Source organism: Seriola lalandi, unplaced genomic scaffold (genome assembly GCF_002814215.2).
Source record: "Seriola lalandi dorsalis isolate HSWRI2012SDOR001 ecotype SW California unplaced genomic scaffold, Sedor1 jcf7180002054979, whole genome shotgun sequence".
In the NCBI taxonomy this organism is placed as follows: domain Eukaryota; kingdom Metazoa; phylum Chordata; class Actinopteri; order Carangiformes; family Carangidae; genus Seriola; species Seriola lalandi.
The window spans coordinates 950,793-965,110 of NW_019525529.1; the positions used below are offsets into that span (position 1 = coordinate 950,793).

Genomic DNA, 14,318 nt, shown 5'->3' on the forward strand with positions numbered 1-14,318 from the left:
AAACACTATTAGGTAGCATTTAACTAACGCTGAGATGATGAAGGCATCCTCCGCCAGCGAGAAAAATGGCTCTCCTCCTTAAACAGGGTTTCTCAGATCCATTGCTCAGTTTAGATTATGGCAGTTTTATCTCTTCTGCCAACATTTTGTCAGCAGTGGTGCATGTGGGAGCTTTTGTGATGGCTATGGTAAAACACTGCTGTAAACGGCCTCCAGGGTTCAAAGTAATCAAAAAATAAATCCCCACATGAAGGGGCTTTAAATGCATTTTGTAGGTGACTCCAGGTATAAATCAGTAGAGCCAGTGCTGTGGCGTGCTACTCATGGCTTCAAACCGAACTTATTTCTTCTCTCTCAACTTTCACAAGGAGTCACGAGAAAAGCAATGTGATGGATGCTTTATTGTTAAACTGCAGTCCACTGTACCCACTTAATTGTAAAGTTGGAAAAAGGCTCTTTAGTGACTGATTGACAGACGGCCTGTCCAATGAGAGCGTGGCAGGGTGTGAAGTGGCCCGACCGTTGTGTCAGCCTCGTGCTTCTTTTCTGTCAAACATATGTATACAAAACTGTTTTTAGTGAAGTTCCTATGGTCTTCCTATCATTTGCATATGGCATAACTGGAAAAAAAAAAAAAAAACTCAAAAAAGTGTAAAGGCTGAGGAACCTGTATCTAGTTGAGGTGTATGTGCATTGTGGCCACTGTTCTCCACCGTTAAGCAGTCATCGGAGTCGCAGCATTCACACAGGGCACTGTCTCCCTCTGTGGCACGCCAGCTGAATAACACAGAAACATCCTGATGATACACCTCAGCTCTGATGCCTACACTAATAAAATACAATTTACATCAGTAGACTTTAAACTTAACTGCACCTGAAAATTGCATAAGACCAAATCATGATGAACTGATATAAAACTGAAGGTCAACAACAGTTAGGCAGCCTAACCTGAATGTAGTCCCGTGGAAGAAGCAGGCTTTATAATGGTGGCTATGTGAGTTTTGTTTCAGAACTGCCCTAAGGTGGCAGCTGATGAACATCTAGAGGAAGAGAGCTAAATTAATAAAGTACATTTGATTCAGTATTCATTTCAGCAATATCATGAATATGTTGTGTTGTTACCTGTTCCTCAGACTCCTGCTTGAAGTGGAAGGCTTGGAAACTGAAGCACAGTCTGTTGTCCTGCTCCCTATGGAGGAATTTAGATGAAGATCCAGGTAACACACTGTCCACAAGACATCTGTGATGGAGAAGAAACACATGCTCCATGAACTCAAATTTAGACATGATGCGATTTTGTTGTGATGTGTGTTTTATGTGTTGAACTATCCACAGATGAGCGTTACTTTATTAAGCTAATTATTTTTTAGTCAAAAGGATAAACCGACCCATTCTTGGTGATAAATTTGTAGCTTGGCAAGGACAGTGGGTCTGGCTTTAGTGTAGCAACACAGTAGTCCACATATACAGTGAGAGGAGGGTGCAGCGGGGCCTCCACACTGGCCTCCAAAAACACTGCTTCCCCCTGCTGGTACACCGAGGAACTATGCAGAGAGGTGCAATCATCTGTGCAAGAACAGGCATTTTTTTCAGTTCTAATTTCATATTAATTAGAAAAAAACTTTTCACTGATGAGTCTCTAGATTAAGTAAATTGGTTGTTCCACCTGCCATGGTACGAAGGGAGAAGTGCAGAAGGCCAAAGACACTGATAGTGGATGTCATGGGTAGCCAGGTTGGGGTTAATGGTTCTGCATTCACCATCTGCTTTCTGTGCTTACACAAAAATAAGGTACAGGTCATAAAATTATAAAATGTTGATTATTTCAATCCTTGACTTTGCTCAATAAAATAGGACAGAGCATAAATTTTAATCTAGAAAAGTTTACTGCACATACATGAGAGTTCATATAAAAAGGCATCAGCCTTACCTCTTATAATGGCACTCAACAGGTATGACAGTAGTTCCTCCTCTAACTATTACACTGCCCGAAGAGGTAGGAACCAGAGCAGGAAACAGTAACAGCTGGTTGGAATACACCAGCCACTCACCATGAACCTGGATAGTAGCAATAATAAAAGAAATGACAAGGAGAATATCAATTCATATATATATGAATATGTGAATTCAGTTTCCCCACACACCTGACTACTAGGTGTGCATTAGACTACACTTCCTTGGATGATTGTGAGATTGCATAAAGCTCAGATTAGCTACACTGCAGCTCAAGCATAATTTCAATGAAGTCAAGCCACTCCAGTTATAGGCCTTTTTTATGGCAGGTATTTTGACACGTCACAGTAGGAAAAGGACAGACACAACTGTAGATGTTGCGGTTTACTGGACACTAATTACGCAGCCAAATTTGTGCTTCATTATTAGCTATGCTTTTCATGTCTGACAGTTGTTTGAATAGAGTATGTTATTATGTGAGGTTTCCCTTGCTGACCACTCCCCCTTTTCTTACACTGGACTCTGTCCCACAGTCTTGCAGCCCTGCAGAGATGACTATTGCACGGTCAGACATTTGTCCCTTTGGTCCGCACGACCACTCCTGTGTTGAGTTCGGTCCAAGTCGAACATGTTCGGGTTTGAACGGAATCCGTCTCTCCTTGAAAAACTGTCGCTTTACGGTTATTTTCAGTTGGACTTCTCCGCATTCTATTTCAGGGTCGATACTTTCCCGAGCTTCTTCAGCAAAAGAAACTCCGCACAAAGATAGTACAACCATGAAAAGGGAGATGAGTCCTGTGTATTTTACCAGGAGGGCCATGCTTCAAGGAGTAAACCAGCTATAGAGACTGATTAATTAATTAGTGTTGTTACAGCCAGGTGTGTCGAGATGTGTAGTGTTCTCCTGCACTGGACAGAGCTTATGCTGCCTTCAAAGACTGAAAAAACATTGTAAGACACAAAACAAAACAAAACAGCATAAGCTACGACTTTCACAGGAGATATGATGTACAAAACAAAAATCAGACAATTGTTGATTAAAGGAAAATTTGCTCATTACTGCTGCTTTGTCGCACTTTATCTCGGAAATTAAATAACTAACATTTAATTGAAGGGTTTTTTTTAGATAAAAAACGTAGAAAAGATTCAATTGATGTAACAAAATGAACTTCCAAACAAATAAATCGACGATAAGTTATGTTTGCAAGAAAGAAAGGGAGCAAGCGAAACGCTCTTGAAGGCATCACCGTCAGTGCGGTATAAATACGGAACTCAAATATTATTGCAAGTGCACCGTAGGGACAGTTATTACAGTTACACCAGGCGACTGTCGGATGAATAACTAGTGTAACGTAGAGCCAGGAATGTTTGAATTTGCATTAGGTTTTATATGAGATGTGTACTCGGTAGCGACCAAATGTAAATATGGATGAACAGGTTGTAGCAGCGGGATCTGAGGATATTGACTGGGGAATCAGTGGAGCTGAAGAGGGGAGGATTAAGAAGTACAACCCCTTATCAAAGAATGTCCACACCGGTCTTCCCAGTCCACTTCCAGATCCTGTGAAATGTACTCTGTTAAAAGGAGACTACCTCTACTTCCATTATGGCTGTGATGGACAAGATGACAGAGGCTGGGGATGTGGCTACCGCACCATCGAGACAATGGCTTCATGGATCTGCCATAACTGCTCTCCACCTAAGTACCAAACCAGACCCCCACCAAGCCTCCCAGAAATTCAGCAAGCCTTGGTTGCAATGGGGGACAAGCCAGGCTCCTTCTCAGGTTCCAGAGAGTGGATAGGAACCTTTGAAGCCTCCCTGGTGCTTGACTATTTCTATGATGTGCCCTGTAAGTTGGTACATATTAGAGGTGGAGCAGCAGAGCTTGAGCATGTTGCAGTGGAAGAGCTCCATCAGCACTTTGAGAAGCATGGGTCTCCAGTCATGATGGGAGGGGACAGGGATAATTCATCTAAGGGGATATTAGGGGTGTGCACTGGGGACAAGGGGAGCAACCTGCTGGTCGTTGACCCTCACTACTATGGATGTCAGCTGGAGAAGACAGAGTTGCAGAGGCGAGGCTGGGTAGCGTGGAAAAGAGTATCGTCTCTGGATCAGACTTCTTTTTATAATCTGTGTATGCCTCAGACTGCCAAAAAAGTGATGTAAACTAAGTGGCAGACTTATACCTGTTTAAGACTGACAAATTATGGACTGTAGTAAAGATGACCTTTGTTTTGTACTGTCAGTATGTATTTTTAAAAGGAGCTATACTGCCATCCTGTGGATGAAATTAATAATTACAAAATACTTGAAGAACAAACCTATAAAACAAACTGATGATCAGTCTCTTCACTATTGTTCAATTAAAATTCTGTTGAATCTATAATCTTCTTTAACATCCCCTCAATGAATGCTTCAGTTTATATTCATTTGTATTACATCACATTCTTTGTGTGAAGATGCAAATGAAGCCAAATAACAAAAATTGTGGATTAGGATTTTAAGAGATTGGTTGTGAGAGTGGTTGTAGCATTATATGCTCTATATATCGTGAATATTTTTCATAAGCAATGTAATGTAAAAATGCAAAAGATTCTCTGGTTCCAGCTTCTCAAATGTGAAGATTTAAAGTATTTATTTTCCTTATGTAATGGTAAACTGAATATCGTTCTCATTTTTCAATTATTATTTTCATATGCATGCATCACCTTTGGTTTCTGGGACATTGTGATGGACATTTGTTTTAATCCCTGACTTTTACAGACCAATTTATGATGAAAATAATCTGCAGATTTATCAATAATGAAATAAATCATTATATGGACATTTGGACTTAATGAGACGCAGACTCCGCAATTCTTAATTTATTGCTCACAATATATAATTTGACAACCCATCTCAGTTCTATGTATATTTTTTAGCTGCAATAATCCCAAACCTCTCTACAGTCAAGTGCTACATTTCTAATACACTCAAATCTTTGATTATAAGAGAGATCACACCCATTTTATTTTAGTTATCTGGCACACAGTCATTATAGAAAATCTGGAAGTTCTTATCCACATCCATCCTCCCCTTGAGGAACTTCTCCAGGTTCTTGAGAGGAACTTCGACCATATGGTTGTTGATGCGATCATTCAGCCCATAAGCTCCGAACACCGGGAACTTGTAGCGTATAAAGTATGGTGCATTTTGGTCAAACTCGGTGCAGCAGTAGGCCGACCACATGTATTCCGGTACAGCCACCCGGTCCAGGTTGTTGCGACGGATCGTATGCCCAGAGGTGGTGACCCCAGTGACCACAAAGGCTTTGCCTCGGCAGTAGTTGTTGAGGCGCTTGCGGATGAGGTCCTGGTGTTCTGCCCAGGGACCCAAGTTGAACTCTCTGATCTGAGGTACCACATTCGTCAAGCTGTAGGTGGAGGCTTTATCTAGAGGGTCAGCCTGATGCTCATCAGGATTTAGTTGGCCACGTTCGTATTGAACCACATCAGCGTAGTCCTCTAGGACTGCTTGGGTGTCCTCAAAGTTCATATGCATGCCTGAAGATTGTGGGAAGGGCTCCATGTTACTGCTGCCTTTATCTGAGGCCAACTGTAGAGAGAGACAAAGAAGAAATATTTTTATTCAGTTGACAGTTTTATCTGTTTTGAAAAGTTGAAGCAGAAACTCATTGTTTATTCATCGTTCAGATTATTTTTCACATTCAGACAATTTGCCATATTCACGAAAAGCATCCAATTCCATAACTACACACAAGAACATAAATGGTAAAAACACTATCAATATTCAAATACCATTCATAGCCAATAAAGCAGCTTATCTCAAGCTTACTTAGTTGCCTGTAGCAACAGTAGTATTATTGCCCCAGCTCTTTAAACTGCTTGTTAGGTATGAATATAAGTATTTAGTATACTGTAGATCTACATGCACAGGCAAAGCACAGTATACAATGGATTTGGATTATAATGGAGACTGAAAACCAACATAATAAATCTAAACTAACATTTCGACTTTGATTGATTTAGAAAGAACACTCACCTGGGGCTCAAACATCCAAGGGAAGTCCACCCTCTTTTCCCCATCTGACTTCTTGAATGTATAGGCAGAATAGATGGGGATGTGTCTATGGGGGTCGTACAGGGTGACATAGTGGGGTTGATCCCCATACCTCTGGCAGATCTTCTTAAAGGAGGTGCCAAGGTAGCCTCGAGGTGGAGTACCCATGTACAGAGAGTCCTTACAGCGTTCCTCATGGTTAAAGTCCCCCACCACTCCTGCCTGGGCCCCCTGTAGCAACACACAGATCAGCATAGAAATGGCAGCTGCCTGGAGTAAGACACAGTTTGCAGATGTAGGTATCATCATAGCAGCTCTTTTTTCCCCTCAATCTTTGAAATTCTCTGTCCTTTCAGACGTGTCTACTCCTCTACTCTCACACCACTGTGAATCCACTATTGTCTAACAAGTACAGCCTCTGCCCCAGCTCTATCAGACTACGCATTTCCCTTCTTGCCTCATCTGTACCTCAAGCAAACTGGTCTCCCATTGTAAAGTATTTTCCATATATTCAAAGTGCTACGAGTGTCGTAGCAGTAATTCAAAAGCGCTGAATGTTATCAATCATTAAGAGCATTTTATTACTGTGAACTGCAGAGGAAAAAAATGACTCTGACTTGATACTCTCTCATGAAAGATGAGACCTGAGACCTTCAAGTTGTGTACATATAGCTTAAGTAATGTTTTTTTGTTTTTAATTTTGTGTTGAGGTAGACGGCTAAAAGAGTGAGAATAAAATAAAGTTAAAAAATCCAGGTCAGGAAGAACCTGAATGTACTGTGATGTCAATTTACGTGTCACAGAGGAGAGGGAGATCACACCCCCTGGATTAACACTACAGTTTTTTCACACAAATGCACAGCAGCCATCTGTTTTAGGTGTGGCTTTGAAGAGAAAAAACAAGCAAATGTATAGAATTTCTACAGACCACTCTCTCCACCCAGTCTGAATACCAATGGTCTATAGTTTATATGTCATAAGGACTACAACAGCAGTAACTTCAAATCTTTACCCCATGAAATGTTGCGAATGTTGGTGGGAGCAGTTATACTGCTGGTGCTATAATACGTTGAGACTGTTTCATGTAGGCCAGTATAAAAAAGATCAAAATATAAGGTGAGAAGTATGAAATTGATCCTAAGAGTGGATTTACATCCCTCATTTTAAAGCAGTTTTCAGCAGTTTTCATTTAAATGTGTTACTTTCATGACTAATAAGCAATGGGCAGAATATCACAAAAATGTTTGTGTCAAAATTAAACCTCAAAGACAGTTTAATAATACTTTGCAAATGTTTATTTCTGCAAATTAGATAAAGCATTTAATTTTTTCTTACATTTTCAGTGACACTAATGTTCAGTTATTTCTAAATCAACAGTGAACAGTGTTAAACAGGTCAGTCTCTAATTGTGTATTGTTTCTTGTGATACACACTTAGAGATTGAATTGTTACTACTGATACAAAGTCCATGGTTTCTGTGATTTATGCTATAGACCTTTGTCACAGAAGATATTTTGATCTTTCACAGGAAGAAAAGCACAGGAATAAATGACAAAATGAATCATGGTTGAATTCTTCAGTTTCAGGGTCCGGGTGTTGTGCATGCTGGCTCACTGTAATGGCTTACTGGGACACTTGAACATAGCCGTAGGAAACGCTTTTAGTAAAACCCATGCTTTTCATACTTGACATGTCAAACTCTACTATGATAAAGGTCTATTGAACAAGAAGAAAGAGAACATGATCAGGATTATTAAGGTACAATGGCTCATAGCTTCCTTATCACTAAATATTTGCTTATTTGATTTTAATTGATGCAGGTGGGACACAGTCACTGACAAAGATCTGAAAGTTCAGGTCTACAAAGGTGGTCTTCTTGAGGAACTCCTTCAGCTTCTGGACAGAGATTTCCACCACCTCGTTGTTGTCCTCCTCATTGAGGCCATAGTGAGCAAAAGAGGGGAACTTATAGCGCTCATCGTAAGGGGCGTTGTGGTCGAAGTCAACGCAGCAATAAGCTGACCACAAGTACATGGGCACTGCAATGCGATTGATGTTTTGCCGACGGATCATCTTCCCCGAGGTGGTGATACCTGTGACAATGTAAGCTGTTCCATGGCAGTAGTTGTTAAGCCGTTTGCGGATGATGTGCTCCTGTTTGTTCCAGACCCTGTTGTTGAAGTCGGGCACAATGGGCACGACATTAGTGAGGGTGTAGGTAGAGGCCTTGTCTTCAGGCTCGTCCTGATGCTCATCTGGGTTGAGGGTACCCCGTTCGTAGATGATGGCATTTGTATAGTCATCCAGAACAGCTTGGGTGTCTTCAAAGTTCATGTGCATGTAACCACGTGGGAAGGGCTGCATCTCATCTGTATCAGACAATGTTGATAGCTGTGTGGGCAGACAGACAGAGCCAGTGCACATGAGAGGATGAGGATAGAACAGTAGAATGGAAATGCAAGTTTTTGCACAGTAATACTTACATAATTTCAGTACAGAAACAAAATAGCATGCTTTTCATGTCATCATTTTTTTTTTTACCACCTCATGTCCAACCTTTTAGTTTTCTTTACCTGAGGTTCATACATCCAAGGCACATCCACACATTTCTCCCCATCTGAGCGTTTGAAGGTGTAAGCAGAGTAGACAGGTATACGGTCCACAGTGTTGTACAGCGTCACATAGCGTGGCTTCTTGTTGTAACGTTGACAAATGAACTGGAGGGAGTGGTGCTGCAGCCCTGTCGGTGGTGTTCCCATGTAGAGGAATTCTCTGCACTCTGGAGACAGCTCTTTTTCCACTCTCCCTCTTACTGCTAATGCTATTATGTTGATAAGCAGGAAAGCCGTCTGCACCCAAAACGCCATGGTTAGGAAGTCTCTGTCTCTGTCTGTCGGTCACTTTGACGAGATGATATGTCGGATATCCTTCTGTGAGCTGCTACAAATGATTGAATAAGTCTTTGTAACTGCCCATGGAGCTCAGTAAAAGGCTAACACAGGTTTCACACTCTGCTCTCTGTAATCAGGACTCAGTATGCAAAACAATGCACTTCTTACACCACAGCAGATCCACCCACAGTTTTAGGAACAGCTACTGTGTATAGCAATGCAGTCTAGCAGTCCTCGGATATGCAGCATTTTATGTACAATCTAGTCAATTTTCAAGAGATTACCTGTATGTCATGTTGAACTTTTTAAATACCAGCATCTTGGATTTAAATGTGATATACAGTAGCTTCAATGAATCGGTGGAATAAGCAGATACAGGATATACTGATATCAGTGAGCAATGTGGTTAATGTTAAATCCATGTTTGAATTAACTTGGGAGGAATTTAAAGGAGAATACAGGGGCATTTTCTGTTCAAGTGTTGCAAGGGCAGTATGCTTAAAAAGTCAAGTCAATTTTTATTTATATACGGTAGTGCCACAACAGAAGTTATCTCAAGGCACTTTTCAAATACCCTACTCTTTATAATATTGGTTACAGAGAGCCAACAACTCACACCATGAGCAAGCACTTCACGAGAGTGGCAAGGAAAAACTTCCTTTCAAGAGACAGAAACCTGGAGCAGTACCGGACTCAGGGAGGGCGACCGTCTGCCTCGCCCAATTGGATTGAGAAAGAGAGAGAGAAAGAGAGAGAGAGAGAGAGAGGGAGAGCGACAACAACCATCAACTACAAACAGGACTGACTGCCTTTATTGAGACAGTGGGGACAGACAGAAGAAAAAGATGGATCATATTCAAAGTGGCCATATTCAAAATGGAGATTGCAGTTTTATGGTATTTGTCCTTGAAGTCTAGATGCCACCACTCTGCCCCATAAAGCTCCAAAGTGTGAGCAAATATATAAGGCAATTAAAAAGGTATAGAGAAATCAAAAATGGGTCGTCAGTTGGGTGAACAATGGTTTTTAGGTGTAGCCAATCAGCTGACATTGACACTGTATAGTTTGACTCAATGTATTTAAACCAGTGACTACACATGTGCTGCCTTGGCAGTAGTTATTGAGCTGTAACCAAATGTTTTGCAAATTTGGCATCTTGTGATTTACTGAAAATTAGTATTGATGGATACACTGGTCCACATGCAGATGGAGGCCTTATCCCTTAAGCTGCACTGGTGCTGGTCACAGTTTAGCTGGTCCCACAAAGCATTTGACTAAACTACAACAGTGTTTTCTTATTCAAACAGTGAAGCCATTATATGGCTGTTAATTTACCCACAGAGGGATATGAAATTCTTCTCACCAGTGTCTGAAGACTCTCATGTGTTTGAGCTTCCCCATAAAGTGTAATACAACTACAGGGAACTCTGGAGAAACTAAATGAATTACAGAGACATTATTTTACAGATTACTTATGAACACAAAGACAGGTTTAAAAGTGCAGGAGACACCATAACAAGAAATTTACATGAGACTCCATAGACTACATTTTGAACCACAAATTCATACTGTGCATGTAACACAACAGTCATTCATGTTTGCTTACAGACATGTTATTGATCTGACATTGTCCATAATCACTCATCTTTATTTACAGTATGAGTAAAGTTAGAAAACCCACAGTAAAAGTTCTAAGTAATAGCCTTAATGAAGTTAGAAGCACTCGAACTGTTTTCACTATATTTCAACTCTCTCCAGTATGTGATGGGTCAGACAAAGAAAAGATAGTTTGTTATGTGGTGTCAATGCCACTATATGAGCCAAGTCAGTGTAAACAAAGTGTAAGTGTAGTGAGCCAAGTAAATGTTTTCACCGCTTCTCTGGACACCTTCTTCCAGCCTGTTTGTGCTGCATGGTTTTGTAAGTTTTAGAATCTCTTTCACACACAGTATTGTATATTGTATATGTAAATATCTGATAGATTACTATTTTTTCTTTTTAAAATTCAGTTACCTAACAACTACACAATGGAGTTTAATTTGTTCAGCACTGTCATATACAGGAGACAGTGATGGGAATATTTCTTTGACGCAGTAAGCCAGAGCCAAAATGAGGTAGAGTACTTCAGGAACATGATTTAAATTCGGTTTGAACACCTGGAACATGAAATCCAGATAACCAGGTTCTATCTGATTTACATGGTACAAGTTTCTGCTCTTTGTAAAACATGTGACATGAATGTATGAATTACTGTAGCTTAACTCAACAGTACAAGGTGGGACAAAACAAATTCGTCTCGTACTGAGATGCTGGATTTAACGGGCGCTGTTTTGACTGGAGATCCCAAATTTTAAACAGAAAGTTTGCGTAACAAATCACGGTGAATTACTCCTTATGTAACACATTAAAGTTTATTTAATTTAGGCCTGTTATTTGGAATACAGTTAAGTCTTGTCCATGTTGTGCATGTAGTTGTTCATTCAGACTGAAACACTGCTCAGGTCTCTCCTCTTCTTCTTGAAGAGGTTTTCGGACACACAGCCCTTATAGAAAATAGTCATGTCACTATCTGTGTATGTCTGGCTCTTCAGGAAGCTCTCCAGAGTCTTCAGAGGGACCTCCACCACACCGTGGCCAGTCTGTTCATTCAGTGCATAGCCCCCATAACTAGGGAACATAAACCTCACCTCATACGGTGAGTTACGGTCAAACCGTGGGCAGCAGTACGCCAGCCATAAGTGTTTTGGGATTGCTAGGCGGTCCCTGTTATCTCGCTGGATGTTTGCCCCTGAAAGAGTCACCCCTGTCACCATGAAAGATTTGCCATGGCAGAAGTTATTGAGGCGCTGGCGAATGGTGTCCAAGTATGGGTTCCAGGAGGTATCCAGGAAGTCTGTGATTAATGGCACTACATTGGTCAGGGTATAGGTGGAGGATTTGTCATCTGGCTCAGCTTGGTGCAAGTCAGGATTCAGAGGGCCACGTCTGTAGTATACAGCATCTGTGTAGTCTCCCAACACAGCCTGGCTGTCCTCAATCAGAGGGGGCGTGTCTTCAGCAAGGGGAAGTGTTCTCATGTTTCCACCCTCGTCATCAGAGAGCAACTGTAGGGAAAAGCAGGGAAAAGAAGGAAGTATTATTCAGACTGAACACGGAGCCAATACAGAACAACTTGAAGATGCAGGACCAGTGATGGTTGAGTCCAACTGTATAGGCTTCAATTTAAAAAGGACCCTCTCTCATAACATAACGTCAGTAATGTTTTTCCAGAAAAGTTATGATCTATAGCTAATTTTACTTCCTCTTGCTCGGCAGTGGTGTTGATGGCTGTGATTTTAGAAATAGTTGTCCAGTTAATGTTTTTAAAGCTGTTTGGGTGATTGACATGTGACTCAGCCTATCAGGTGGTCCTGTGTGAGCTCTATACAGGCTTTGTCTTCTGTACTAAACTCCATGTCCAATAACTATAAAAAGAACCCAAGCTTCCAAACATCCCCTAACAACCTACTGGCAGAGGTGGGAGTAAGTCACACATGTGCAAGTCACGAGCAAGTCTCAAATCTTAACCTTCAAGTCTCAAGCAAGTCCCAAGTTACTGTGGTGAGATTCAAGCAAGTGGAGTCCCTGCTTTAAGTCAAGCAAGACAAGTCAGGTTATTGTTCGGATGAAGCAAATCACAAGTCAAGTTATATGATATAATATGATATTTAATAAAAAAAATGTTAAGTCATCTGAGTCATCTGTTTCAAGTCTACATCAAGTCTCAAGTCATGAATACCAAATCAAAGTCAAGTCTTTTATCAGCGTTAGTCAAACAAGACTGAAGTCTTTAAATTTGTGACTAAAGTCGGACCTAAGTCAAGTCATGTGACTATTTCTATTTCTTTCTTTTTTTTCATTTTTTGCGTTTGTCTTCAGACAGTGAGACACTTAAGTAGAAAAAACAAGGAAAACAAACAAGGCAGTGTTACTCTCTGTACCTGAGGCTCATACATCCAGGGGGTGTCCATCCTCCTCTTCCCATCAGACTTCTTAAAGATGTAGGCTGAGTACAGAGGGAGGCGGCGACTGCTGTCATACAGTGTGGCGTAGCACAGTTTGTCTGCGTACTTCTGGCAGATCCTCCTCAGGCCGGTTCCTCTGATCCCTGCAGGTGGTGTCTGCATGTAGAAAAAATGGCTGCAGTCTCTGAAGCTGTTTGACACAGTGGCGCTCACCAGGGGGGACGCAATCATCAGGGATAGGACGCAGGTGCAGAGCAGATGCATCCTCGCTCGGCTGGAGTAGAGGGAAAAGTAATGGTAAATCAGGTTATTTTCTCCTAATAGGGATTTGACATGTCCCACCGGGCACCATTATGAATGAAGAAATTCCACATGGTGGTGGTGAGGAATTTTCTGTCATCCTGTATTGGTGATGCTCTCGTAATCTAATAAAGTGTAAGGACTGTTGGACAGAGACTCAGTATGCAAAGCAGCAGCAGCTCAGAGTGAATCCATTGGCTGGATAGTTGACTTATCTGGCTCTACACTACCTGTGCAGCCATGCATCTCTGCACAGGCTTCTGGCAGGCTCTGTTCACGTTCTAACCGATCTGCCATGAATTCACTCTTTTCACTGTATTTTCCTTATTTTATGAACTATATGAAACCACAAACAGCAAAAATCCCTTCGCAACTACTGTGTCACCCTGGATGAATAACATGTTTATCATTATTGTTATAGTGTTATCTCAGTGTTGATGAAAGCAATGAAACTTGCAAAATGAGCAGTTATGTTGAATTTAAAAGCTTTCCACAGCTTTAATGTGCCAACTTAATTTAAGAATGAGATTTCCATGAGCCTACATTTGTTGTAAGTGTTACATTACACATTTGAGCTGATCACACCTTTTGCAGCCTCACTCATGTAGTGTGAACTGTGTGTCTGACCAGATAGTTCCTCCTCCAAACGCACCCATATGCGTTGATTGAGCAACCCAGATACAGAGATGGTTCTTCATGCAGTGATGTGGTTGGAGGTCAAACCGAAAATACCAAAACAAACCAAACTAGTGTATTCTTGTACCTTTTGTTCACAGCATCTCAGGCAGTGGTGTCTGCAGTATGGCTGCTGCTGGCTGTGTGGCCCTCTCCTGCACTACAGGTCACACAGAAGAGTGCAAAGATGCAAGGATGGCATCTGGACCATTCTAGCTGGACAGGGCTTTAACATGTGCCCAACGAAGCATAAGTAGGCACATGTAATTGATGTGCACACCTGGCAACAGAAAAAAAACTCCTGCACCCTTTTCAAGAACATCTTGATGGAGGGGGCGACGCTGCAGAGGCTGCCTGTGGCAGTGGTGTTCTACAAATTACATCCATCATTTAAATAGATTGAGAGTGGATACTTTTCCCATACCAAGCA

The 14,318-nt window shown here is 41.3% G+C and overlaps 5 protein-coding genes across 5 annotated transcripts; 1 reads left to right on the forward strand and 4 right to left on the reverse strand.

Annotated features, from left to right (window-relative positions):
* Positions 1-386: 386 nt before the first annotated feature.
* Positions 387-2,773, reverse strand: LOC111646971 (zona pellucida sperm-binding protein 3-like). Its single transcript, XM_023396576.2, has 8 exons — positions 2,468-2,773; positions 1,931-2,058; positions 1,667-1,770; positions 1,389-1,566; positions 1,123-1,240; positions 949-1,040; positions 668-777; positions 387-546 (listed from the first exon to the last, which is right to left on the reverse strand). Exons 1-8 carry the CDS (start codon positions 2,771-2,773, stop codon positions 458-460), a joined length of 1,125 nt encoding a protein of 374 aa, XP_023252344.1. The 3' UTR covers positions 387-457.
* On the forward strand, positions 2,692-4,801 carry ufsp1 (UFM1-specific peptidase 1). The gene has a single exon (XM_023396575.2). It carries the CDS (start codon positions 3,379-3,381, stop codon positions 4,123-4,125), a length of 747 nt encoding a protein of 248 aa, XP_023252343.2. The 5' UTR covers positions 2,692-3,378; the 3' UTR covers positions 4,126-4,801.
* A 7-nt stretch (positions 4,802-4,808) lies between these two features.
* On the reverse strand, positions 4,809-6,460 carry LOC111647026 (endonuclease domain-containing 1 protein-like). The gene is made up of 2 exons (XM_087171182.1): positions 6,001-6,460; positions 4,809-5,553 (listed from the first exon to the last, which is right to left on the reverse strand). The coding sequence occupies exons 1-2, from the start codon at positions 6,325-6,327 to the stop codon at positions 4,972-4,974; spliced, it is 909 nt and encodes a 302-aa protein (XP_087027308.1). The 5' UTR covers positions 6,328-6,460; the 3' UTR covers positions 4,809-4,971.
* An 840-nt stretch (positions 6,461-7,300) lies between these two features.
* LOC111647028 (endonuclease domain-containing 1 protein-like) lies at positions 7,301-9,014 on the reverse strand. Its single transcript, XM_023396634.2, has 2 exons — positions 8,592-9,014; positions 7,301-8,409 (listed from the first exon to the last, which is right to left on the reverse strand). The coding sequence occupies exons 1-2, from the start codon at positions 8,883-8,885 to the stop codon at positions 7,816-7,818; spliced, it is 888 nt and encodes a 295-aa protein (XP_023252402.1). The 5' UTR covers positions 8,886-9,014; the 3' UTR covers positions 7,301-7,815.
* A 2,196-nt stretch (positions 9,015-11,210) lies between these two features.
* On the reverse strand, positions 11,211-13,601 carry LOC147817275 (endonuclease domain-containing 1 protein-like). The gene is made up of 2 exons (XM_087171196.1): positions 12,890-13,601; positions 11,211-12,013 (listed from the first exon to the last, which is right to left on the reverse strand). Exons 1-2 carry the CDS (start codon positions 13,175-13,177, stop codon positions 11,390-11,392), a joined length of 912 nt encoding a protein of 303 aa, XP_087027322.1. The 5' UTR covers positions 13,178-13,601; the 3' UTR covers positions 11,211-11,389.
* Positions 13,602-14,318: the final 717 nt, after the last annotated feature.